The sequence below is a fragment of the Drosophila busckii genome, chromosome 2L (assembly GCF_011750605.1).
Source record: "Drosophila busckii strain San Diego stock center, stock number 13000-0081.31 chromosome 2L, ASM1175060v1, whole genome shotgun sequence".
NCBI lineage: Eukaryota > Metazoa > Arthropoda > Insecta > Diptera > Drosophilidae > Drosophila > Drosophila busckii.
The window spans coordinates 18,038,155-18,063,985 of record NC_046604.1 but is presented as its reverse complement, the minus strand read 5'-3'; the positions used below and the strand labels follow the sequence as shown (position 1 = coordinate 18,063,985).

The 25,831-nt window shown below is 36.2% G+C and overlaps 2 protein-coding genes across 19 annotated transcripts in view; one reads left to right on the top strand and one right to left on the bottom strand.

Moving 5' to 3' along the window:
* LOC108607646 (voltage-dependent L-type calcium channel subunit beta-2) overlaps positions 1-25,831 on the bottom strand; it is a 45,321-nt gene that overhangs the window by 3,178 nt on the left and 16,312 nt on the right. For 5 of the 18 annotated variants that reach the window (XR_001915509.1, XM_017998585.1, XM_017998583.1 and 2 more), the window contains exons 3-9: positions 19,552-19,587; positions 3,257-3,373; positions 2,980-3,201; positions 2,801-2,912; positions 520-1,019; positions 282-449; positions 78-207 (exon numbers count right to left, since the gene is read on the bottom strand). Coding sequence is in view for 15 of the 18 variants with exons in the window: in XM_017998585.1 (XP_017854074.1) it covers positions 78-207; positions 282-449; positions 520-1,019; positions 2,801-2,912; positions 2,980-3,201; positions 3,257-3,373; positions 19,552-19,587 (1,285 nt within the window). In the remaining 3 variants the exon portion in view is untranslated. Of the gene's footprint in view, positions 1-77; positions 208-281; positions 450-519; positions 1,020-1,802; positions 2,692-2,800; positions 2,913-2,979; positions 3,202-3,256; positions 3,374-4,011; positions 5,110-6,691; positions 6,823-19,551; positions 19,588-25,831 lie in introns of those variants that run through there. The other 13 variants (XR_001915511.2, XR_001915510.1, XM_017998573.1 and 10 more) reach the window with 13 other exon arrangements.
* On the top strand, positions 13,959-14,931 carry LOC108607648. The gene is made up of 2 exons (XM_017998588.1): positions 13,959-14,047; positions 14,136-14,931. The coding sequence occupies exon 2, from the start codon at positions 14,136-14,138 to the stop codon at positions 14,862-14,864; it is 729 nt and encodes a 242-aa protein (XP_017854077.1). The 5' UTR covers positions 13,959-14,047; the 3' UTR covers positions 14,865-14,931.

Below are 25,831 nucleotides of genomic sequence, written 5' to 3'. Positions count from 1 at the left end.
AACATTTAGACGGTACGCGTTACGTATATGATAAATGAGAACGTATGAGTGTGGTGGGGGGAGAGTTTGGAACTTACCTGGTGGTGTTGGGCCCATGCGGGTTGGGTCCGCGGAGGGTGATGCCGAAACCTCCTGAGAGGGCAACGGTCTGGCAATGGCTGGAACTGTGCCTGGGCGTATATCTGGATGCGTGGCCTTCCAGTAGGTCTAAAAAACAAATTGATTGATTAGCAAAAGAAAACAAAATAATGCTGTTCATTGCTTTTCGAAATTGAGTATACCTCCAAATATTCAGCTATGTGCTCGCAGGCATCTTCCAATTGGTTCTCATCTAAAATTACATCGAACATTTCCGGTGGACATTGGGCTAATTTTTCAGCGGCAACCATTTGTACGGAGAGGTTTTTAGCTTGTGATTTGCCACGTGATTTGATTAAACGCTGTAAAACCTGTAAGACAAATAAAAAGAAGCAGATTAACATTAAGTTGATTTGTTAGCTTGTTTGTTTGTTTACTTACCTTACTACTACTAATCTTTAAGTAAACTATTGTTGGCGCTAATGAAGTTTTTGCTAATTGTGACGGATGATTGATTGTATCACAATCGAGTACGACCAGCTGGAGTGAACGTGCCAGCTCAAAGATGCGCTCGATCTCCTCTTGGACCTTGCCCAGGCAATCGGACCGACTGCTGGAGCGCTCCATAATCGCACGCTTCGATGGATTGTTCATTATGGAACGTTTCGCCAGAGATATATCGGCCATGACGCGTGTGATGATGATGCGTCCCTCGAAGCGTCGCTTCACATAGTCGAAGAGCGCTTTCTGCATCATGTCGGTTACCTCGTAACCCTTAAGGCTTGGACCCACTAACACAACGGGACGCATCGATGGCACCACATCGTACGGGCTGGCGGTTTCCTGTTTCTTGAAGAACGGCTTGCGCTTCTCCTTGTTGGGCGGTGTGGCCAATGGTTGTTTGCCATGACGTCCTGGTCCCATGGAATCTGATTCGTCACCTAATTATGTTAGTAACATTCGCCAAAACAACAAACAACCGAAAAATGTTTGCCACATAGCGAGCGAACGATTTTGAGCGAAAAAAGAAAGAACATAATGGGCAAAGTATGAGCGAGTTGTGATATGAAATGGCTACGATACGACGTACGTTCGCTACGAGTTGCCAAGCCAATTTACAGAACTAAATATACCACTCAGTTCGTAATACTCTAATTACAGCAGAAATTAATACAAATTTATGTACAAATTGATTTGTAGTAAGATTTGCAGTAAATAAGCAAATTTTGGTGTGCATATATTTCTTATACAAGTAAAGTCTCTGTGCAAGGTGAGTGTGGGTGTAATGTCTTGTCTGCTATTGTGGATATGCCAATTGATAATTTCTGCAATCGTATCAAGCGACGTCAAGATGCGTTTGGGTAATGTCAACTCGAGGATGAGATACAGCCTAAAGCTACTAAGACTTAGGTCTAAGGAGTTTGTTTTTGTATGAAGTGAAGTTGAACAACCTAAAGTTGAGCTAATGGGTTTGCTAAAAGGTTTAGAGGTACAACTAATTTGCATCGAATTGTGCGTCCGACATTATTTCCATATTCAAACTTTAGTTAGCTGTAGATTTTATAGTTTCCTTTTATTGATCTGAATTCTTCGCGTGCTTCTCTAGCCAATAGTTTTAGCATTAGTTTAGCTTTAGCTTTATGATAAGCACAACTGATTTGTTTAGTCGAAAATGAAGTTTAACTGAGTACTGAGCTTGAGCTGATGATTGACATAAGACAAACCTTTGTTTTTCTTGCGTGGTGTAGTACTATAGGGGTCTTTGGAACACAGTAGTTGTCGTAGGAGTAGTAGTAGTAGTTGTTATGTAGTTGTTGTTATTTGCATTTTATAAATTGTAACATTTGGTTTATAGTTAGTTAAAAGAGAGTTGAGTGCGATTTTAGTAGTATTAAATACGCTTCTAGTTATTATCAAAAGGGAAATTATTAGCGGATGAGTTAAGAGTTAAGAGCGTGCGTAATAAAGTTAAATCTAAAAGAAAGCTGTGTGTTTAGGTGTGTGTGTCTGCATGTGAGAGCGAAAGAGAGAGATTGAGAGTGAGCCAATTCGTAGAGGATTTTTCTTTTTGGTCATGCAGAAGTTTCAGAGATTAACTACTTCAATATAGGACTGGACCATATTTGACAAATGCTGATTGTAAATCATGTTTGTTATTTTTTTTTTGTTTTTTTGGTAGACAATTGCTTGGTTGCAGTTTTTGTTTATGAATTTTGCGCATGATATAATATTGGAAATTATAAAAATTATACAAAAATGTACAGCAATTTTGTAGCCCAGTTTGAATGCCAGATTGAGTAATTTTTAGCTCTAAATAAAAGTTGAACAGAAGACGCGTTTTAAGCTCGAATCAAGTATTTTTGGCTTTTCTGATATTAACATTCGGACATCTCTTGGTGGTGGTAACTCCAGTGTGTGGACTGTGAACTGTTGCCAATCGCGTTAATGGGGTTTTTTTTATTTTGATTGAAACTTATTGTAAAATGTTCGCTCGGTTCGTTAGATAAGTTTTTTTTTGGTTTTGGTAAAGCCACGACGACGATAGATATTTATATGTACGACATAAATATATACGAAAGAAAAGTAAACAATTACATTGAGATTATAAATAACAAGAGTTATATAAAAATCATAAAAGAAAAGTTATTCAAAAAAGTCACGAGTTGACGAACTAAAACCTCGACCAAAAAAGGAAATTAGGCGAATGAAATGTGTGTCATACCAGGTGTGGGGGGTGTGCTACCTCGAGATGGCTCCGCACCTGCTTGTCCCGCACCCAAATTGCCGCTCGACGAGCCCTTTGTGCCATACAGTCTTGACGGTCTGGTTTGATTCTACAAAAGATTCAGAATTAGCAAATGGTATTTCAAAAGGAAGATCTATAGCTTGTTGATCGGGCACCTGCATGCGAATGTTATCTAGCTTAGCGGGGCTGGGTATGAAGCCCACATCACAGCCTTCCTTAACCAGCCTGCCGATCCACCAGTTATTGTCATACTTCTCCTTGATGTGCAGAAACTCCCGCATCTCGAATGAAACAGCGCCTCCTTGTACGGGTGAATCGTCATCGATGGTACCATCGTATGCTACGTTCGTTCGCACTGCGAACGCTACTGGTTTGCTCTGGAAAGTTAAAAGATAAGATAAGTCTATAATTTGTATAGTAGGATATACTTACCCTCGCTTTATCCAACTGGCTTAAGGCCTGACGTTCCTTTTCTCGCCGAAGCGATTCCTTTTCCTCGTCTAGCGACAGATCGGATGACGGTTGTGAGTAGTTCGAGTCGGCAGAACCCTGTAAATAATAGAAAGAAAAAGATAATTATTTTATTAAGCAGCCATATGCTTATATTTTAAACAATTTTATGATGAGTGCGTTCATTGGTATTTCATTTATTGGACGCTTGCCAGCACTGAGTATAATAGAATTTCCTGGGTTTTGCTTTTTACTTAGACAGGCTGCAACAATTTGTGCTCAATTGCTGCAGTTCATGAATTTCACTGTTCAAAAGATGAAAATTAAATTTAACTGCAATATATATATTAGACAAGATATTAGACATGAAGCACATGCTATTGAATAGCTAAGTATTGAATGTAGAGGGCATAAATCTATGCTATATATATTATACTATGGAATTATCTCGATTGGCTTTAATAAATGAAAGTTTAGCTTCAAATTATTTTATGAAACTAATTCAAAGAATATTTTAAAATAATTATTCTTTTTTATTTCAAAATATATTTGAAAAAGCTTCAAGGTTAAATATATTTTGGAGTCTAATAAGCACCTAATGTTTTACATATTTTATCTATAAGCACTTTAACTGCTTTTAAATTTCCATTTTTAATTTGATTACACTTTAACGGCTTTCAAGTTTCTTAAAAATGTTTTCATAGTCAAAAATTTCTCGCAGTGTTGATTTTAAGCACCTGTGTGAATAGCTTATTGTATCCGCTTTGGTATGATGTATAACCGAGGCCAAATCGAGACTCTCGATGTTGGCCACCCTGAATGGAGGGAGCATCTGAGGAGGAGGCGCGCTGCACCATGGGCCTATCAGCCCGATAGTCTTCTTCGAATGAAGATATTTTGATACCGTTAACGACGACACGCTGCAGCAGCAACAACAACAGTAGCCACAATCGAATGTTGGCTCAAAGCTGCTGCCACAGCTGTTCAAAACTGATGCAAAGAGATGATGCTAACGATGATGATGATGACGATGACGACAGTCGGCTGGCTGGATGGCTGGCTGCTGGCTTCAGCACTTGAACTGTGAACTCTGAAGCAGCAGCACGTCCTGCCCGCAACGAAACGAAGTTGGGACGTGCATCAAAGCAAACTGAACTGATTAGCCAAGAGTCGTTAATACTACACGCGTCAGAGCAAGCGAGAGAGCGCGCACAATGGAGAGAGATAGCGCGCAAGTTAATGTTGGTGGGGGCGCACTAGTTAGTTTGGAAGTCAGTGAATGGCAAGTAACTGGAAAAGGCCACGCTAAACGTCTGCCGGAATGTTGGAGCTTTGAAAACAAAATATATATAAAAATATATTTGTACTCCAATGTGTTTTTTATTTATGCGCAATGTGTTATTATTACGCCGTTTTTTTTTGCTTTGATTTCGTGTTTTATTTTTTTGGGGGTTGTGGCCACTGCCTTTGTTTTGTGCGTTTAAAAATAGGTATTTAGTATGTCAGTTGAGACGCGCACACACACGTACGAGCACACGCACACACTCTCGTATTGCTGGAAAACGCAAACGCAAAAAGGAAAACCATTCGCAGGGCGTGTGGGTGTAAGGGCACGCAAATTTCTTTGCTTCTGAGCTTTAAAACCTTTAATGCTTTTTAGTCTTTGTTTTTTTTAAATTTATTTATCACTTGTTACTTTGGCAGTTGCTATTTAATGCTAGCTTAAATATTTATTTTATTATTTTTTTGTTTAATTTAATGGCACTCTCTCTCTATCTATACGAATAACATGCCCTCGCCTTGCAATACACAATCAACATTCACATTCACTCGAACTCAATTCCGCAAGCAAACTGAAATTTGTATGTCTTATTAGATTCTCCAAAAAATTCCAAATACACAGCAGGAGCAGTAGCTGCCAAACTGTGGAGCGCGTGTAGAGTTTCCAGTGCGTAAATGTTGTTTGGAGCAGCCCCCGCGCACCCACCCCCGCAAGCGTACACTATAAGTGTGAGTACTACGCGAGTACTCACAATTCAAATACAATTGCAATTTAGCGAAAATCAAATGTAAACAAAATAACATTTTGACTATGCGCCCATTGGAAATTCAAGTGCAATGGCAAATTACTTTGCCCCACTGTACTAATGGTTAACGAGCAACCCCCGTTACAAAGTTAGGCTATTAATAAAAAGCGTTTTGTAGCTATTTTTAGTTTAGTTTAGCCCTAATTGTTTTTCAATTTAGTACAGAATCTTGTCATGTTGATTAAATTGTCAATGTGTCAGCTTAGGGTGTGAAAAAATCAATATCTATCTAAATTCAGCATAAGGTCGTCCACCTGTTGGCGAACTTGTACATTGGGTATGCGCAAATTAAAATTAATTAAACAGACTTGAACGAAAATTGAATTTAATTAAAGGCTTGTCAAATGTTATCAAAGTTAATAATTTAAAAAAAAACGAATTTTTATTTAAATAAAACAAAATGCTATTAGCATATTAATTATGCTGACTAAAATCACAACTGTTGACATTGTTTAAAATAATGACTTTCTTGTCTGCCGCATCACAGTCCAATGTGCAAACATAACGTAAACATTTCGCATTCCAATGCAGGCATACAAATTCCAAGGAGCCAAGCACACACAGAGAGCGAAAGCTAGCGAGAGTAAGAGTGCGAGCGTGTGAGAGCGCGAGAGCTTTCGCGTAAATTTCTACACTTGCTGCTGGCGCAGGCGTCGGCGCTCTCTCGCTCGCGCTCTGCGCTGCGCTGCTGCTGCTTCTTCTTCTGTTGTTGCCATTGTCTTGTTATGTGCAAAGCAATGCCAAAGACAAATGCGATTGCCATTTGCCCCACACTCCACACGCTCACATTTCAGTATTGGGTTCGACGCTGGTCAAAAAGTATTCTGCGGGGCGAATTATTGTTTACCTTTTCCGCTAATTTTGCAAAATGTGGGCCAGCCAGCCCCAGCCACGTGTAATGAACTTGAATACAATAACAATAAACAAAACAATTGCAACCACCCAGCCATTTCATTGTCAGCATTTATTTGTCGTTATGCAGTCGTTCAACCTGCGAGCCCAGCTGGGGCAACTGGTGGATTATACTATGTGAACTGACCCAGTTTGAAATGCATTGGCATTTGGCTAAGCTGGGCGAGCATTTGTTAATGCCTTAAGCTTAACTTAGTTAACTTAGTTACAAATCAATCAGCACATATTTTGTTTGCAATTATTGAAATCAAAATAAACCGCAGTGAGAGCAAAAACAAACAAATTGTGGGGCAGATGTTGTTGTCAAGATCACAGCGAGAGAGCGAGAGAGCGTTGGATAAAAATAAACTAAAAACCAGACCGGGCTGGCTGAGTGCGAGCGAGACAGCAAGCATTTAGTTGGGGACCACACACTTACCCGACGGTTTTTATTTCTAAAGGGCTTATAAGACTTGGCCTTATGCTTGGCGCCCAGATGCAGCTTCTTCATCTTGGAGCGTCGTTTGTATATTTCAACAAAAATTAATTAACAAATTGTAATCGCTGTTTAGCACTTGCTGCTGCTGTCGATTTGGTTAATAAATAAATTATGCAATCATTTGGCAAATCATTAACAAATTGCCAAAAACATAAACAAAACACGCGGCTGTCATATTGAGCATATGAATTATTTAATGGGCCATTATAATTAAAAAAAATTAAAAGTGGGTCAGCTGCAGCCTTTGGCTTGAGCTGGGCACAGTAATAGCAACAAGTATATATACTATATATCGTGGCTATATGTATTCTAGATTTATGAGGCACTTGCAGCAACAACAAAATATTCTTTTGCTTTTTATTTTTATGACTGAGCGACAAAAACGAGCTGCGATCGAACCACAAACGCAAAGACAACAATTTCAACTGAGTGGGACACGATCTGAAATACATAGATCGACAACTAACAGAGAGAGAGAGAACCGCATGGCGACATTATTTAGTTTTCTTTTTTCTGGGGGAAACTCACAGCTGTTTGGCGCACCAAAGTAAAGAGCATGACAAATGACAAATGACAAAAGTCTCTAAGGACTCTTAAATTGGTTAGATTGGATTGAATGGAATTGCAATAGAGAATGTATAAATAGATAAAAATAAACTGCATATTATAATTGAATTATTATATCAATATCTACATATTATTGAAGTTCATTATTAGCGCTAAGACAAGACTAAAATCTGACCTAAGTCTCATACGACTCCAATTGTTATTTGTTGCATTAATTTAGTAATAAGTACATATTTATATTTATTATTATTATATTACATTTATTTTATTATGCATCTGCCTAATTTATTTTAATTTCTTATGCTTTTGTCGTCAACATTTAATCCTTTTTGCCTTGATCTTCGTTTATTGCTCATACGCATAGCCCTGTCTATGCAGAAAGTCTATGAAGCTCGTATAGCTGGGCACTTGCTCGCTGTAGGCGCCGGCGGAGCCATAGCTGGCAGCTGGAGCAGCAGCTGGCGCAGCACAGGGCACTGGCACCAATTGTGGCTGACAACTGAACAAATAGTTCTTGGGGCAGGGCGGGGAGGGCACTCCATAGCTATCCTTGCCGGCATTGCAGCTAGCGCTGGCCAGCGCCACACAAACCGTTATCAGCAGGGCTACGATGAACTTCATGTTGTGCGTATACTTAATGTTGCTTCAGTACTAATCAATACACAACATAAACAAACTTTTATATAGCAACTGCAGTCAAGCAAAAAATGCAGACATGCCAATCTTTGAAGAATTGCTTTAGTTGCTTTAATTTATGTGGGTGGCTACCAGGTGTTAACACTTTCTTTTTATTTATTTTATTTGAGAGTTATTTGTTGATGTCAGTAATTTTAGCTTGACAACCAAATACATTAATTATAGCACAATTTATTTAAGCTCAATTTGCAATGCTTACAAAATTCAAAAGCTGAATTTGGTAAACAGTTGCTATTTATATTTTTTATAGATTATTAATAAGCATAGAAAATATGTTAATAATTTTGGCTAGAAACCGAAAATTAATTTTTATTTTTTAATAATTATTCGTTTGGCAATTTGAACACAGAAAGTTTGTGTGGCTCTATTCGTTTAATTCAGCACTTTAACTTTAGTCTTATATATCAAATTTTAAGCTAATTTTGTATGGAAATATTTTTAATTATTTTAGATTTCATTATCGCTTGCGCTATAACTAACAGACCACTATATCCGCAAATAGTTCTCTATATGCTCTAATGCATTTAATTTGAATTTAACTGAAATACAGCTTAACAGTAACAGCTGCTGTTAACAGCAAGTTAACAGCAAAAGCAATGAATTTATGCAGTCTGCTTTTAGGCAGCGCATTTAATTCACAAAGTCTTTGATAGAAATGTTTGTTTTAAATTTCACGAGGTAATACTCAATATTAATAAGAAGTCTTCAAGCTTGTTTAAATTATTTCATATTTTTTGTAAACAAATTAATTTCCCCACAAGACGTATGCTAAGTTTTTTTCTCCATATATTTAAATAATTAATAATATAAGGAAACAAGATTTAGTTAAATTAACCCAAATGAACTAAATCTTGTTTAACCCAAGTAAGCCCAAAAATTAGCTGAAACTTGTTTCTAAATTTTTTTTGCTGCTTATGAACACCAAAACTTTTCCTAAATTAAAAAAAAAATGCTAAACAGAAAAACTAATTCCAGCAGAGATATTTTCAGGCATTAATTTACGCTTCCATATTAATGCATACATTTTTACAATTCTATAACTAATACTATTTAAGTTATATTTTATAGGCTTTTATATTCAAAGAGTCCCCCAGCTATAGTTAGGACTTGCTTACTTCTGAGAAATAACTGTTAACCCTTACTGCCTTTATGCAAACTAATGGACTCGTATGTAAATATAGTTTAATATCATGTATACATTTGTCAGTCATAATTGACATCAAACAATTTGAATAATTTCTGTGAGCGAAACTCGATTGAAATTGTAGCTTAAATTGGTGATCAAAAGCTGCGGCGGCTGCTGCTGCTGCTGCTTCGTTTTCAAAGCAATTGATCGTAAATTTCGTTTTGAAACTTTCATTCAAAGCAGTTTCAAACGAAACAAAAAAAGGGAAGACCCTGCAGCATTTTGAGGCAGGTACATGCGGTGCTTTTAAAAATTCTAATTTTATTTTGATATCGATGCATGGGGCAGAGGCAATTACCCACATGCAGATCGAAGCTTAGCGGCGGATCGAGCAACGATCGGATCGAGACTTTAATAATAGGGTACGGCTTAGGGTACAAAAGCGTGCGTGTGTCTTGGCCTTGGCAGTAGGGCAACGGGCAATTGGCCATGGTTCGAGCCAATAACGGTATATAAAATATATCAATATTTATTTGAAGCTGCAGCGTCGAGTAACTGACTAAATCTGTTTTTAAACACATTTCATTCGAGTTTATTGACATTGCAACTAAAATTGTTCAGCTGTCGCGCAGCTTGCCACAAAAGCGTTGCAGCTGCCACACCAAAAAGACAAAATAACTACAAGGCAGCAAAACATGTCGCGGTACTTAGACCGCCGTCGCTGAAAGAGACAGCAAGAGAGCGCAAGAGCGAGACAGCTTTTACCCCTTTGGCAGTCTAACAAATTTTTTATTGCGTCTAATTTGGCTCAAGCTGAAGCAGAACGTGGCATGTGTACATGCCACACACTACTACCGTAATTTAAGACACTGCAACAACAACAACAACAACAACAAACTTGGTCAGCAGCCGTCGCAAGCGGCGCAGCGTCCAATTAAATATGAAAGTTTTTTTTGTTTTTGTTTTTTTCGGGTCGACAGGACTTCGAACGTTTGCGCTGATGAAATGCCACGGTCTGTTTTAAATTAAATTTAATTAGTTTATTGTCTGGGGCAACACCTTGGCTAACTAACAAGCCACAAAGGCAGCAAAACAGGACACAAAGGACTTGTTGACGTGTGCCAAAGCAGCAGCTGCAACAACGTTCTGCGCCCACGTTGCCTGCAACATGCCCCAGCCCCAGCCCCAGCCCCAACTCGTGGCATCCGCGGCGAACGCCGTTTTAAGTGGCCCATTAGTTTTGGCTTTGGGTGTCAATTGCCATTTAAGCGCAATTTCCTTTTTGCATTCATCGATTTTTTTTTGCGCCATTGCTTTCCTTTTTTTATTATTTTTATTTTTTAGCTTTGCTGCTTGACAGCGAAATAAACTGAGCGAAGTGCATAACACTTGGAGTTGGGTTAATGAGTTTTATACTCACTAATGCTGATAAATGAAAATTCTATGTGCAATAATAAATTAAACGTTAATTGCACTTATGACTAATTGACTGATTTCTTTTTAATGTTGTACGCACAGCAATAGAAAAGAAGAATTTTATTGATTTAAAAATGAATGAAAAATATAATATACAAATATTTCCTTTTACTTCTTTCACACATTAGATAAATACGACATTAATCAAATTGTTCTATGCTCTAATATAAATTTGAGCAGCGCATAGAAGACTTTGACTTTTCATTATATATATAATAATAAATTTTTATACTGTAATGAAAAGCGCATAGAAAACTTTGTCCGTATTCAAAATTGAAGAGCAATATTCTCTTCACTCATTATATAAATACAAAATTGTTGTCTGCTATGTTAAAATTTTGAGAAGCGCATAGAAGCCTTTATCTGAATTCAAGCAATATTTTCTCTCACTCTTTCCATTCATTATATAAATACCAATATTAACAACGTGAGAAGCACAGAAAACTTTATCTGAAGTTTAATAAGCACTTTACACTATATTTTAAAAATATATATTTCTACATTCAATTAATTTAATTCCACCATGTTTTTCTTTTATAAATTTCTTCATTGTATATTAAGTTTTGTACAAATTATTTTTATCCATTTAATATTTGCAATATTTTCTTGCAGCCTTTTCATTTATATAAATACAAAATTGTTGAATTTTGTTGCCTGCTATGTTAGAAATTTGAGTAGCACATAGAAGACTTGATCTGAATTCAAGTAATATTTTCTCTCATTTATTATATAAATACCAATAATATTAAAAATGTGAGAAGCACATAGAAGACTTCATCTGAAGAGCAATAAGCACAACAGACTTCGACTGCTATCTTTTAAATATATTGCTACATATAAATAATTTATTTCCAACATGTTATTCTTTTATAAAGTTCTACCTCATATAATTCTTTGACTATTATTTTTATACATCCAGAATTTTGCTAATTTACGGTAGCAGTTTTATTTTGTTATTTAGTTATATTAAAAGTTGTAAGGCCTACCTGTTGGTTCTGCAATTCTCTGGGGGTTTGTTTTGGTTGGTTATTGGTTTTTCTTGTATTGTCTACTATACATATGCAGATACATATAGACTTGAGTGTGTGTGAGTAGCTTCTATATGCGCATATTTGTAGTTAATTAATGCTTTGGGCTTAAAAAATTGATAGAAATTGAAATTTCAACATTGACTGGAAGCTGCACACATCTGAAAAGGTAACAAGAGCAGTTTGGAAGTTAGTGCGAGAGCTTTAGACTAAGTAACTAGCCGTGACTAAATATAAAACTGAAAAAAGCGCAAGAAAATAAAGGCAGGCACTACTATAAAAATATATATAACAAAAAGCTAATATAGCTATGTGTGTGTGTGTGTGTGTAGTACATGTTGTGTTTTATTTTTTTGCAATGAGAATTTCAAAGCCAAGGTCAACTAAAACATTTGGTTTCCTTTCTCATATATTTTATATAATTTTTTATTTTTATTTTGGCGTTTCCTCTTTGTGCTTTTGCTTCTTTGGGCTGCTGTTTTCGGCAACTCCCGCGGGCACTGCACGTACTTTTGCATTTGTATCTGTAGCTCAGCCGAATTACGAGTATCTAACAGCTACGCAGGCGCAACTTGTTGCCTGTTTGGTGTCTGTCTGCTGCTACGTCCTGCCTGCCTGCCTGTCTGCGCGTCTGTCTTGCTGTCTGTCTGTCTGTCTGTCCTTTGGCTGACTGTTCACTTGATCAAGCACAAGTACAGCGTCTGTAGTCGCAACTTCCACACAAGCCAAATGCCATGTGTTGCTGCTGTCTGTGGCAAGGAATTTAAGTTTTTTTTTAGCTGAAACCTGCTTAACGAACAAAATAATAAAAGCGCCTAAAAATAACAAAACGCAACTTGCTTTGCACATTTGGCCAGCGGCGCAGACAGTCCCCAGACATTGCAGCACTCATTAGAATTGGCCAGACACTTGCCACAACAATTAGAGTTGCAAGTTCAGCTGAGGAAGTGGCCAAAAAATATAAAAAATTTAACTGAGCAACTTACAACTAAAATTTTGTTATTCTTGAGACTTTTACTTAATTTTTGCATTCTCATGTCGCTGCTTTTGTCATAACTTTGGGAATTTGCGCTCTGCATTTTAATATTTTTGTAATTCATAATTGCAGGCGTACAAAAAATTCTTGCAACCCAAAATGCAATGGAATTTAATTAAATTACGCTGCTCTCAAACTTGAGCTGAATTTTTGATTAATTTTAAATTTGTTATTATGTATAAAATTTTAATGCACAATTAGAAAAAAAATGCAAAATAATTTTAACAACGTTAAAGCAGCTGAAGTTGGCCCACAGACTGAGTCAGCGCAGCGCTGCTGCTCTTAATGCTAAAGCAGCTGCGGATGTTGGAGCGGGCAGTGTGGGGAGCTGTGGCCAAGTGCAGGTAACGCAAATGGATGGCTGGACTTGGAGGCTCGCACTTATTAATGCTTAATAAATGGCATTTCATTTCTTATTATTCTCGGACTGGGCGCGACGTGCATGTGTCGGAGGATTTTATTGCAGCACCGGCTGCACTCACTCACTCACTCATTGTTGTTGTTGTTGTTGTTGTTAATGCGAGTCAATATATTGGCCATGACTAAGGTTGCAGACGTTGTGTTCAGCGACAGCCCAAGACAGTCAGTCAGTCAGTCAGTCAGCGCGTCAGTTAGTCAGTGAGTCCAATGTGTGCTAAAGTAATTATTTCATTTGAGCCAACAATGAGGCTGCAAGTCTGCCTGGTTGTTGGTTTCAGCGCTTTGAGCGACTGTTGGCTGTTGCGGCTCTGAGATGGACGTGGAAATTAAAGAAACTGACCAGTTCCCATTGCCAGAGATAACCGCTTTCAATGCTTTTAACGATGCGTCTTTTTAAAGTACTTGGGGGAATGTAAATGAAGCGGGTGTTTGCGCCCAGTTAAGCTTCGAGGTCTGCGGGTCAATGCACTCTGCACACAATTGTAAATTTCATGGCCCAATTTAATGTTGCTATAATACATAATGTTATTTATTTTTTGCAATTCATTTAAAGCTTTTGTTATGCATGCTTACAAAATTAAATGTAATTTTTAAATGCGCTACGCACATGCGCCAAAAAAAAATTGACAATCGATAAGCGCTGCTAACAGCTGCGCGCGGCTAACAGCGACTTAACAGCGTGAGGTGAGTAAGGCTGCCCAATGAGTTAACATAAACGTTTAAAAACAACGTTTTAAAACACAAGCAAGCTATAAGTAAAACAATATAATAAACTATAATTTTTTTATAGTTTATAAGCTTTTTATAATAAACAAAGCATATGCGCGCAGCTGCTGGCAAAATTAAATAATCCAACAGCTGTAATCGATGTATCGATTATTTTAAACAGCAGCAGCTTAGCAAAAAGTCAAACAAACAAACAAATATTGTTGTAAAATCAACAAAAAGTAAGTTTAATAACATAAATTAGTGTTATAACTGCTGTGCTTAGACTCAAGTGTGTGAATTTAATGTTTTTTTGTTTGCTTTGCGCAGATGTCAGCGTCGACAACAAATGCAGCGGCGTCTGCTGCAGCCGCAGCCGCTGCGGCTACTGAGCGCAAGTCTGAGCTGCGCGCCTGCAGCACCAGAAACTGCCAGGTGAACAAATATGTTGAGGTGACCAAGCGCAAGTGCGCACAATTTGTTACCAAGCCTTATATTATGTCCAGGCCGCTGGTGGTCAATGGCAAGGGCAAGACATCGATTTTTCAAGTGGGCGGCGACGAGGGCTACTTGGAAAATGTTGCCGCCTTGGCAAGCACAACGGGCAGCGAGAACATCAGACCTATATATCGCATTAAACCAGGCACACATGCACATGTCATTAACTATGTGTTCATAGATGAGGGTTCGGAGTCTATGGAGAAAGCAAAGTCGGAGGATCAGGAAGCAATGCGACTGCTGCAGGAATCACAGCGTGAAAGCGCCACAGCCAAGCTGCTGAAACTAATAACTACACATAAGGGCGGCGGCGCAGTAGCTGCTCCAGTTACTGCTCCAGCTTCAGCAGTGCCCAGCACAACAGCAATAGCTTCAGCTGCTGTAGCGCCGCCGCCGCCGCCGCCGCTGGTGGCCAACAGCAGCGCACATGTCACCACACCGCAGCTGCATCCAAACTTGGCCATTGCCAGCGTCGAAGGCGCCGACGTTAGTCGACTACAGGAGGAAAATATTCGACTGCGTCAGCTGCTGTCGCGTCTAAATGCCACACAACGTTCTTAATTGTTAACTTAGTTTATACAACTGACTTGGAGCTACACAAAGTTCTGTATTCAATTTAAAATATATAATAATAGTAATGCAAAGTAGCGCAATTTTCAATTTTAGTTAAGCGGCTTATAGCCAGTCGGCTTGGCTCATTTAATGCTGCGCAACTTTTTAATGAAACTGCGGCACAGAATCTCAATCTTGGCCCATACACAAGTTAAATCTTAAGGGGTCATAAATGTGGAATTTTATGTGTCATACGCGGCGTCGTCCTCGACGCTGTTGTGTCCAGGCAGGCAAAGGCGAAAACTTTGCAATCGAACGTAAATTAATTTTTATGTTACCAGCAATGTTGCCACAAAACCTTGCCACACACTCAAGAGCAACAACCACAACAACAAGCAGCGCATACATTATGCACTTCACACGCACACACACACGCATGCTTATATGTATGTATTGCAGTTGGCATGTCGTTGGCTTTCTGTTTGTACCTGCTGTTAATTATTATTCGTAAGCAAAGCTTTCTGTATCTCAGTCTGTTATGAATTTATAATTTTCGATTCTACCAACTACAAAATGCAAATAATTATACAGCGTAATTAGCTAGGCGTAGCTTAAGCATAAATAAAGAGCATAGGAAATGAATTTTTACTATTGAAACTCACATTGAAATGATTGACATTGATTTTAGACTAATAACATTAACATAGAACTAATTTTGACTGAATTTCAATTTTGCATAACAATAAGTTCTAATAAGTTAGCTAGTAAAAATATAAATATTTTGTTACTTCTTCATAATTTAGCTAAAATTAGCGTGAGACCTTAATCTTTATAACAGTTTTATATACATATAGGTAAAGCTTTTGTAAAAAAGTGGCTTTTATTAAAAAAGTAGTCTAAATTGTAAATTAATTCGGTTTTGAGCATTGCAAATAAGGCAGCAGTTTTATTAAATAAAATATGCGAATCAATTCAAAATGAATTTTGCCTATTTAATTGCAGAAATAAGTTCTTATTGACACCTATATTAACTTTTAATGCATTAAGCATAAATTAGAATTAAAGTGAAAATTTGGGCATGTTGCTTGTACAGCAGTTGCTTATATAGTATGCCTACTGTACAGTGGGCTATGCCATAAATAATTTGCTTAAACCTACTACGTATGCATAGCTCTGTGGACAGCACTCAGTGTCAAGATCAGGACACGATTGAGATTGAAACGCAGCAGCCATTGCTCAACAGCAGAGGAAGCACAACTTTAACTACATGTGTGTGTGTGTGTGTGTGTGTTTGTTGTTGCCTCTGCGCGTTGATCCTCGTGGCCGCATAAAAAGTAACGAATGTGCGCAATAATAAAAATCATTAAAATAAAAATGTTTATGAGAGTGCATAAACAGAAACAGAGAGAGAGGTTGGGGCACTTGATGGCGACGCGTTGTCCAATGCCAGCGCGGACAGAACGCATTTGCGTTCGGCAGCGATGCGGGCGGCGCAGTCGCGGGTGTGTCAATGGACAACAACTCGAGAGAAAAAAAAAAAGAAAAGCAAAAGTATTCTGCGCATTTGTTTCGCCTGGCACTCAGCACACACACACACACACGGACAGACAGAGAGACAGACAGCGCGACAGCGATTGTAGCCTGGGATGCTAACTCATTTTGGCGTCGGCTGCTGCTGCTGTCGCTGCTGCTGCGCAGGCGCAGGCGCTCGGCTCAAAAATAATTTGCAATTTCTGAGAAATACTCACTTTTGAGCTGCTCTTTGCGCTTGGGCTTTATGCGCTGCCGCTGCCGCTGCCGCTGACGTCGCCGTCGCAGCTTCTCAAGAACCTTGCCCAGTTGCTGTGCGGTGTGCTTCGTAATGAAAATTAAAATACGCAACCGCACTGTCCCCCTCGCGCGCTCTCGCTCTCTTGCTCTCTCACTATCGCGCATTCGTTTTTCGACTCTCTTGACTTCGTCGCCTGTTCGGATTGCTTGTCGTTATCTTGTCATGTCAAAATGGTCTTACGAAAATGTAGCTTTTGTATTCCAAGTGCAAATGAGCAGCAAAGGGTACCCACGCCCCGCCCCCGCTACCCCAGCACTACACCAACAAGCAAATGTTCCTGCTGCTGCTGCTGCTGCTGCTGTTCGCCTTTGCGTTTTGTTTTCCTTTTATTTGTTTGCTCACTCGCAATTTTTATGCCTTTATTGTTGTTTACTTTTTGCCTTCGTTTCTGCAAATGCTTTTAAGACTTTAAGACTTTTTAGTTTGTAGTTGAGAGCGTACAAATTTTTACGCCGCCGCCTCGAGGAACAGGATTGACCACGCTCTCTCGCTCTCGCTCTTACATGCAGCGCTCTCTTTCCGACTCTGACTCTGACTCTGATGATGACACAACATGAAAAGGTAAAACACGCTAAAAAATATTAAATACGCTACACTGCGGCCTTTTGACAGCGCACGTAAATTTGCTTTTGCCCGCGCTTCCTGCTCCTCTCTTCACCCACTCGCTCTCTCTCTTTACAAAACACCTCAAGTGTCACCCTCCTGTCCCTGCTGCTGAACTGTTCTTACCACAGTTTGCTTGTTGTTGTTGCTGTTTAATTGCACATAAGATCGAAGATCATTTGCGGAGTGAGGAGTGAGGGGGCTGCTGATCCCAGCGGCAATTAAAATAGAGTGTAAGTTAAGGATGGCATAAAACTGGGATCTTTATATGGCGAGCCTGCACTCGCATTCGCTGTCATCGGATACGGATATGAGTCTCTCTGGAGGCTTCGGTTAATGCTTTCCAGGAAAGCTTCGATGGATGGCATGCAAAGCAAAGCTTAAGCGCATTATCAATGCGGCTTAACTTTAACTATTTAATTTGCTCCTTTATCAAGGTTTCATTGAAGCTTCAAATTAAGCAAATTAAACTGAATTAATTTTAAAAAATTGTTTAAAAATCTCTTTTTATCTGAAAATGCTAAACTTTCATAAACTGTTTAAATCTAAAGCGTCTGCTTTCAATTTATATTCGCTTTAAATTATATAAAAAAGCCTAATTAAGTTTAAAGATATCTTGCATTAAAATCTATTTGAATTTCGAATTCGAAATTTAAATACTGTTTATAGAAAATTTTATTCACGCAGAACTTGTTTACATCTTAAGCGAATTGGATATTTACGTTCTCTTTCAATTTATATTTTTTTTAGTTAGAAATTCGAACTAACTAATAACTTGCCTCATATTTAATTTTATTTAAAATTTTACAACAAATTGCTACACATAGAATTTAATTCTTTTTTGCTTTTTTTTTCTCTACTTTTAATTTATGTTTTAACGCAATTTTTTTAATTAAACAAACCCAAAAGACTGTGCAAATTTCTTTCTTATATAATAATTCCCTTGACATAAATTATTTCATTTAATGTTTTATGATCCATTGTTTAGATTTGGTGTAACGCGCTGATAAATTGCTTAAGATTTATATAAACTTTCAGCAATTAGAGTCGCCATGGGAAGCGCTGAGCAATTATTTTTTATTATGTTAGAAGAGCATATGCGCAGATATTTAACAAACATTTGTTTATTTAGAAAATGTGTCAAAATTTAGTGCGGCAAAAACAAATGAATTTAATTAAAACTTTAATGTAGCGCACTGAGAAGTTATGAAGTCAATTTAAATCGTGCGCATCGCCGACTGCCAAAAGAAAGAGAGAGCAAGAGTGAGGGAGGGGAGGTGAGGCGAGCTGGGAACTGGGACAAACAGCAGCCAACACATGCGAATTTTTGTTTAGAAGCAGCAGCGAAATTCAAACAAAATGTGAGAGGCAGATCCAGATCCAGAGCCAGGGTCTGGGCTCTCGTCATTTCCTGCGCTGCTTAAGGGAAAGAGAGGGAAGAGCGGGAAGCGGGCACAGGCAGTTGTCCTACCGCATTCTAAGTTCTATTGGCACAAAGACCGACTTTTGGCGTTGCGAAGCGCTTGGCAGTATCCGTTAGATGCGCGGGCTACAGATGCAGATACATTTGGCTGCTTGTTGTTGTTGCTGCTGCTGCTGAAACTTGTTTTCGTTACTGTATTTGCGCATAGGCAGCGTCTGCAGGGCTCTTGGACTTCCCAGGCTGTATCAACTGTATCTAGATACATATGTATCTGTGTCTGTCTGTGTGTGTGTGTGGCGCACTCTGGCGGCATAGTTTGCATTTTCAAGGTCGCTGCCGCTGCTTTGCTGCTGCTTCTGCTGAATTCAGCGCCATTTCTCGAACTCTAACGAGCGGGTAGACTTTGCAGATCTTGTAATCTCAGTCCTGAGATTGGGACTGAGCTGCGCTCATTACATGCAACATGCGGCTGGTGACAACAGTGCAACAAATTCAACACATAAACTAAAATTTTTACGAGTCGCACAGTTTGTTGTTTTTCGTTGCTGCAACATTTCGCGGCTGCTGACTCACCTGAGCAATCAACAGCAGCAAGGCGACGCATCCTTTGCCAACTTTTTTCTGTTGTTGTTGTTGTTTCCCATGCCACATTGCAACGCCTTGATTCATCGCCAGCAATTGTGAGTCAAACTAATTGCGCCATGAATCATTCAAGCACTCACCAAAGCCAATTTGCTTATATTTTAAGTAAACATGCGCTAAAACTTAAGCCAAGCCATGCATATTGCCTAAAGTGCAACTAATTGCAAAGTTTATAAGCCAAGTTAGTTCAAACTTACCTTTGAGGTAACCAAAGTTAGTGTAGGCGAACAGCCCTGCAAGCAAAACAGAAATTATAAAATTAGTTAAGTTTATTAAAAATATTAGCGCACAAATTTTATAGACTAAGCTGAGATTTGCTTTAAATATAATAAAATACCATAAATTGCATAAAAATAATACTATAGCTTAACTCAACAAGTTAATTAAGAAGTTACAAATATGCTAACAATTATATTTTACTCTAAGAACTTGTTTAAAATATCCACTAAAAAATATTTTATGTCAAAAATTTGTTTATTTATTATTTATGAATATTTAAGAGTAATATTATATAACAAATATACTCAAAATAATTATTAAATATTTTAGAAACCTGCGAACTTTAAAATTTTATACTATAAAAAATTATTGAGCACAAAATTTTAAAGCAAAAGTTTTATTATTATATTGCAAATCTTATTATATTATTTAAGTCAAAAATTTGTATATTATTTTCTGAATAAATATTTAAGAGTCATAATGACTAATAAATATGCGCAAAATAATTATTAAATATTTTAAAAAGCTGCTATGTTAACAAATTATTGCTTTAAAAAAATATTGAGCACAAAAATTTTAAAGCAGAAGTTTTATTATTATATTACAAATTCTAAGAATTATTACTATTATTTTATTATTATATTACAATGCTAAGAATTTGATTAAAATTTTCAATAAAAAATATTTTAAGTCAAAAATTTGTTTATCTTTTATTAATAAAGAAGAATAAATAAATATGAATAATATAAAATTATAAATATGTATAAATAAATAATTATTAAACATTTTAAAAAGCTGTTATGTTAACATATTTTTTTATTACTATATTTTTATATTACTATAAAAAATATAGAGCACAAAATTTTAATGCGGAAGTTTTATTTGTAATAAAAACAAATTATTTACGCCTTTTAGGCAATAATAAAAAATTATGCTAATAAAAATGCGTATGCATTTTAAATGATGCTATTTAAATTTCAAGCTAAATCAGAATTTTTTATGCTTGCTGCGTATTTTATGCAGTTAAAAGAAATTTAAAAAGTATAAAGAGCGCCCCATGCAATTTCTTGTAATTGTCGAACAATGAAATTATACAAATGGCAATCTGAGCATATGTATCTTATAGATACAATGCGCTGCTGCAGCGCAGACTCACGTACACTTGACTACAGCCAAAACACACGTGCAATTTTCGAAATTCGAAAACAATTGAAAAATGCATTTGCCGAAACGTGTGCCGAACAAAACGCAGCCGAAGTTGTTACCAGGAACTGCTAAATATTTTGTATCTTGCCATAGAAATCACGTAGCTGGATCCTTGTGAACTAATTGGGTCAGGCCATAGAAAAGATAAACAGCTGCAAATCCTTTCGCTTTCTAAGAATTTTCACGCCTCTAACAAAATGCTGACATTTGTTGTTTTCAGTGTAGGTGCAATGAACTTTACAAAGGCCCTAAAACATTTGAATTTTAATAAATAGTAAGCCGCAGTCGCAACTAAATAAATTCTGAGCGGCGTTTTCAACAACAAAAGCAATCAAATGATATTTAATTTTATACAGCAAACATGTATAAAGGTATAATAAAAAAAAATCTCAACTAACTAACGAATGTAAAGACTCTCTGCCAGCATCTTGGTCCACTACGCGTTGCCCATGATTAACATAACATGAACTGGAATAGAAATGGGGAATGACCGCAGCAAGCAGCGCGCCTAAGAAAAAAAAAAAAAAAACAAGCAAACAGCTTAAGCGAAGGCAAAACAGTCAACTTCAAATGGTACATTAATTAATAATTTCTTTAGAGAACTCAGTCGAGTATATGGCTATATATACTATATACTGCCTGTCCAGGCCATTGGCTCAAGCCGGATACGTCACAGCGCTGTGGCTTCAAATTAGAGTTCAACTTTTTTTTTTGGTAATCGCTACGATTCGCAGCACTCTTGTTGGCCAACAAAGAGATACAGTCAACACAGCTAGTGCTAAACAAAGAATGTAACTTTCTGTCAATGGTGTTTTGCGTATAGCAGCTAACGGCGTTTTCTTGTTGCCAGCTTTTGTTTTGGCAGTGGTTTGGAACTAACACTTCCAGCTTCAGTTTTGTCGTAATTGACTTTAAGTTAATTTTCTATATATATAATATAAATCAAATTTTATTATGTATAGCTCAAAGTTGTAGCGACTACAACAAAATACATAAACAATTTCAAAACACTTGAATTTATTTGCATTGAATTCTTTTAAGTCAAGTTTTTGTCTTAAGTCTTTTCATATTACAACAGAATTTTTAGCAAAGCGTATTTTATAGTCAGCTGAGCTTGGAAATTTATTAAACAATTTTAATAGCACATTTTAATATATGCATATTTTATTTGATTTTTTTTTATTATTTTGGTTTACTCAAATTGTTAATGCAAAAATTTTAACTAAGCGTATTGCTAGTTGGGTGTGTCCAATATATAATTGTATTACTAAACAAAATAATTGATAATATTTATAAATTATTAAATATATACAAAATATTTAGACAACTATCAAACAAATATATAATAGCTTTAACTTGCAGCAAAGCGTATAATAAAGTTGGCTATAAATGTATTAGCAAAGAAAATAATTGATATTTAAATAGTCATATTTTTTATTCATATTTTTATTTGAGTTTTTATTCTAGTTTACTCAAATTTCTAACGCAATTATTTTTAGCTAAGCGTATTAATAGTTGGATATGTTTAAAATATACGCAAAGTTACTATTGAAAAATACTGCATTACTAAATAAAATATTTGAAAATTTTATCAAAATAATAAATATAAAATATTATAGAAAATATTTAGCTATCAATCATTAATGCTGTAGCTTGCAGCAAAGCGTATAACAAAATTGAATGCGCTCAAAAAGCGCCCAAAATATAAATGTAAAAATAATTGAATATATATACAAATTATTAAATTTATACAAAATATTTAGACAGATATCAATAAAATATATAATTGCTGTAGCTTGCAACAAAGCGTATAGCAAAGTTGGCTGCGCGCAAAATATAATATAAACCATGTAAATAATTGAAAATATTTAGAAATAGCTTAAAATATTTAGGCAGCTATCAAACATAAATAATTGCTGTAGCTTAAAGCAACCAAACAAAAAGTTTTGTATAATTTGTAAGTAATTAAAATTTAAATAAGTTTTTGTGAATAATAATGATGCCTGCAGGGCAGTTTGAGTTGTAATAAGCCACAACTATAATAAAAAAAACGAAGAGTTCATTGCACAAGGCAAAGACAAGTATTTTTTTTTTGTAAAGTTGTTGCTTTTAGGGTTTTTTATTGTCGCTGTAATAAATACTTGATACACGAATTAACATAATTTGATCGAGCGGTCAACAATTTTTGCTTTTATGCTCGGCTGGAAAATTATTACAGGGAAAACGATACCTTTTTATTTTTTAAGTCGCAGCACCCCGCAGCCCGTTCGGAGATATACAAGACGTAGTGTTTAATAATGAAGAAGATGCTTTCTTTTCGGCTATCGCTGAGTAGGATCTTGCTATGTACTAATGCGTTATGCATGTGTGTGTGTGTGCTCGTGTGTGTGTGTGCACATAGGTAAACCCAACTAGACAAATGTTATTACCAAAAACGAAAGACAAGACTAAAAGAAGCGCTGTGACTAAAATTTATTCAAAAACGATTCCCCTTTCTTTTAAACACACACACACACACACATACGCACACTTTAACAATAGCTGCTTAAATTCTTGTTCAATGTATAATGCGTGTGACTGTCATTAGTGCATAGAGTACTTTTGATAGTCGCCGGTTTGGTTGACTTTAGTTCCATTTCCAAATCTTCATTGCAAGCAGCCTCAATCGCTCTTGCTCTCTTGCTCTTCTTCTTCTTCGCTTTGGCTTTCTTTCACCTACACAAGATTTATTGCATTGTATTTGTATTATTTTTAGTTATTTTATGTCAGCTGCACAGCTCCCTTGAATTTCTATCTACACTTCTATGTAGAGTTAGCTTTTGAGGCCAGACGACCCAGAGCGCGCTGGCATTGATTTTGATACAGTGCGGGGGAATGGGGCGGGGGCGACATTTTATTGCTGCTGCTCTTGTAGTCTCAGGCCCGTATAATTTTCTTTGCTGCAATGCCAATGTAATATAAGCGTAGCGTCTATATCTATCTGTAGTCTGTTCCTAATTATGTCTCCTGCTTTCTTTAGGTGTTTGTCTCGCTGTCGCTCTGTAGCTATTTTTAGCTTTAAAGTGTGCATAAGTATCTATTAGAAAGCGCAGAGGGGTTGGCATAAATTGCCCTGGTAAGTAGTTCATACGTGATATGATATGACTTTTATATAGATAGCTATAGATAGTAAAAATATACAATAATATAGCTTGCATAAATTGAAAGTGTGCATGTAACTAGAAACTAGAAAAAGCGCTAATATATGTATAGCTATAGCTATCTTAAAAAAAAAAAGAGTTTCAATTTCAGCTTTTAAATAATTTAAACTTTAAAAAGTCAGCTCAGTTAATGCTAGGACTTAACCCATGTTCAACTATATTAACTAAATTCCAAATGCTGTAAAAATCAAAGTATTGTTGGTAGATTTTTTTCTATTAGAAAATATGCAAATAATAGCTAACAAAATTAATAAAATTTTAATTTAATAATTATTTACAGTTTTAGTAATTTTCGTACTTATAAAATATAACTTTAAGAGTTAAAGACTTAAGCCGTATTTAGCTACTATACTTTTTTTAAATCTAAGAAAACAGAATTAATAATAAAAATTCAATTTAAAGAATATTATTGCTTTTTTTAAATATATCTAAAAGAGACTCAAATACTTAATCCGCATTTAGCTACAATATAAAAAAAGTTTTTTTTAATTAAAGAAAATTTTCAATTGAGAACAGAATTAATAGTAAAAATATAATTTGAACAATATTTTCGCACTATCTCTAAGAGTTAAGGACTTAACTCGTATTACTTTTATATTAAAACTAAAAAAAAGTTTATTTTGATTTATTTTAAAAGAAAATTTGCAATAATTGATAACAAAACTAAAACAAAAATATGAATTTGAAGAAGAGTTTAGAAGTTTTAGCACTTCAAAAGTATTTAAACTTTTTTTTAGACTAAAGTGAGTGCTTAAAAAATTAAAAAAATGTCTAAACTTAAGTCAACATTTGGCCAGTTAAAATAAAAATTTAAAAATATATATACATAAGTATTTTAATATTTTCTTAGTCTGCTTGTGCGCTTAAATAATAAATAAGTCAACATATTGAAAGCTTGCAAAAGTTTTAGAGTTTTAATTTTTATAAGTGCTAAATTATATAAAATATACAAAAGTATTTGAATTTTAATTTTAATTAATTAATTTGTATTAAATTTAAGCTGAATTTAGTTCAAAATATTGCAAGCTTGCATTCTATTTTGCTACTAGTTACCCCACTAACTACTGCACTAGCTACAGTTCGCCATAAAGTGAACAGAGCTTGCTCTAGTTACTGCCTAGCCTCAAATACAACATAACAATTTCTTTAAGTGTATAATAGCAGCGTACGCAGTTATTTTGTATACTTGTTTTTTAAGCATTTGTCTGTATATATGTATGTTTAGTTGTATGTACTGTCATATATGTATATGGGGGTATGTATGTACATTAGCTCCTACACACAATAAGCAGACCAACTATAAAACTTGTATCAAAATCGAACAAAACAAAAATACAACAACAAAATGAATAACACAAAATACAAAAAAAAAAGAAGACGACAAACAAAATTTTTTATTGCATTCCAGCACTAAAATCTTTTCGATCGTGTGATGCTCAGAGCTGGTCACTAGCTCTAAAAAAAAAAGAGAAGAGAAGAGAGACAGAGACACAACAGAGCAACAACTACAGGCAATGCGATAATTTAAACTTGTGTGTGTCGCTGTCGCAGTTGCCGTCGCCGTCGCCGTTGGCGTCGCTGTCTCGATGTGTCGTATATTGATATGGATTGGACTTCAGTGCTCTAAACTCTTTGCCTCTGCCTAATATTCCATTAACGGGCTTATTAAGGCAGCACGTAGCAAAACCCACACACACACACGCACACACGCACATACATACACACATGCATTTATATATGTCTTGCTGGCTAGTTTAATAAAAGGTACTGATGCATAAATGGCTGTTTGTATCTAAATTGATCGAATTTGGGGACACACACACACACACACATAGAAAAAAAACCACAAGCG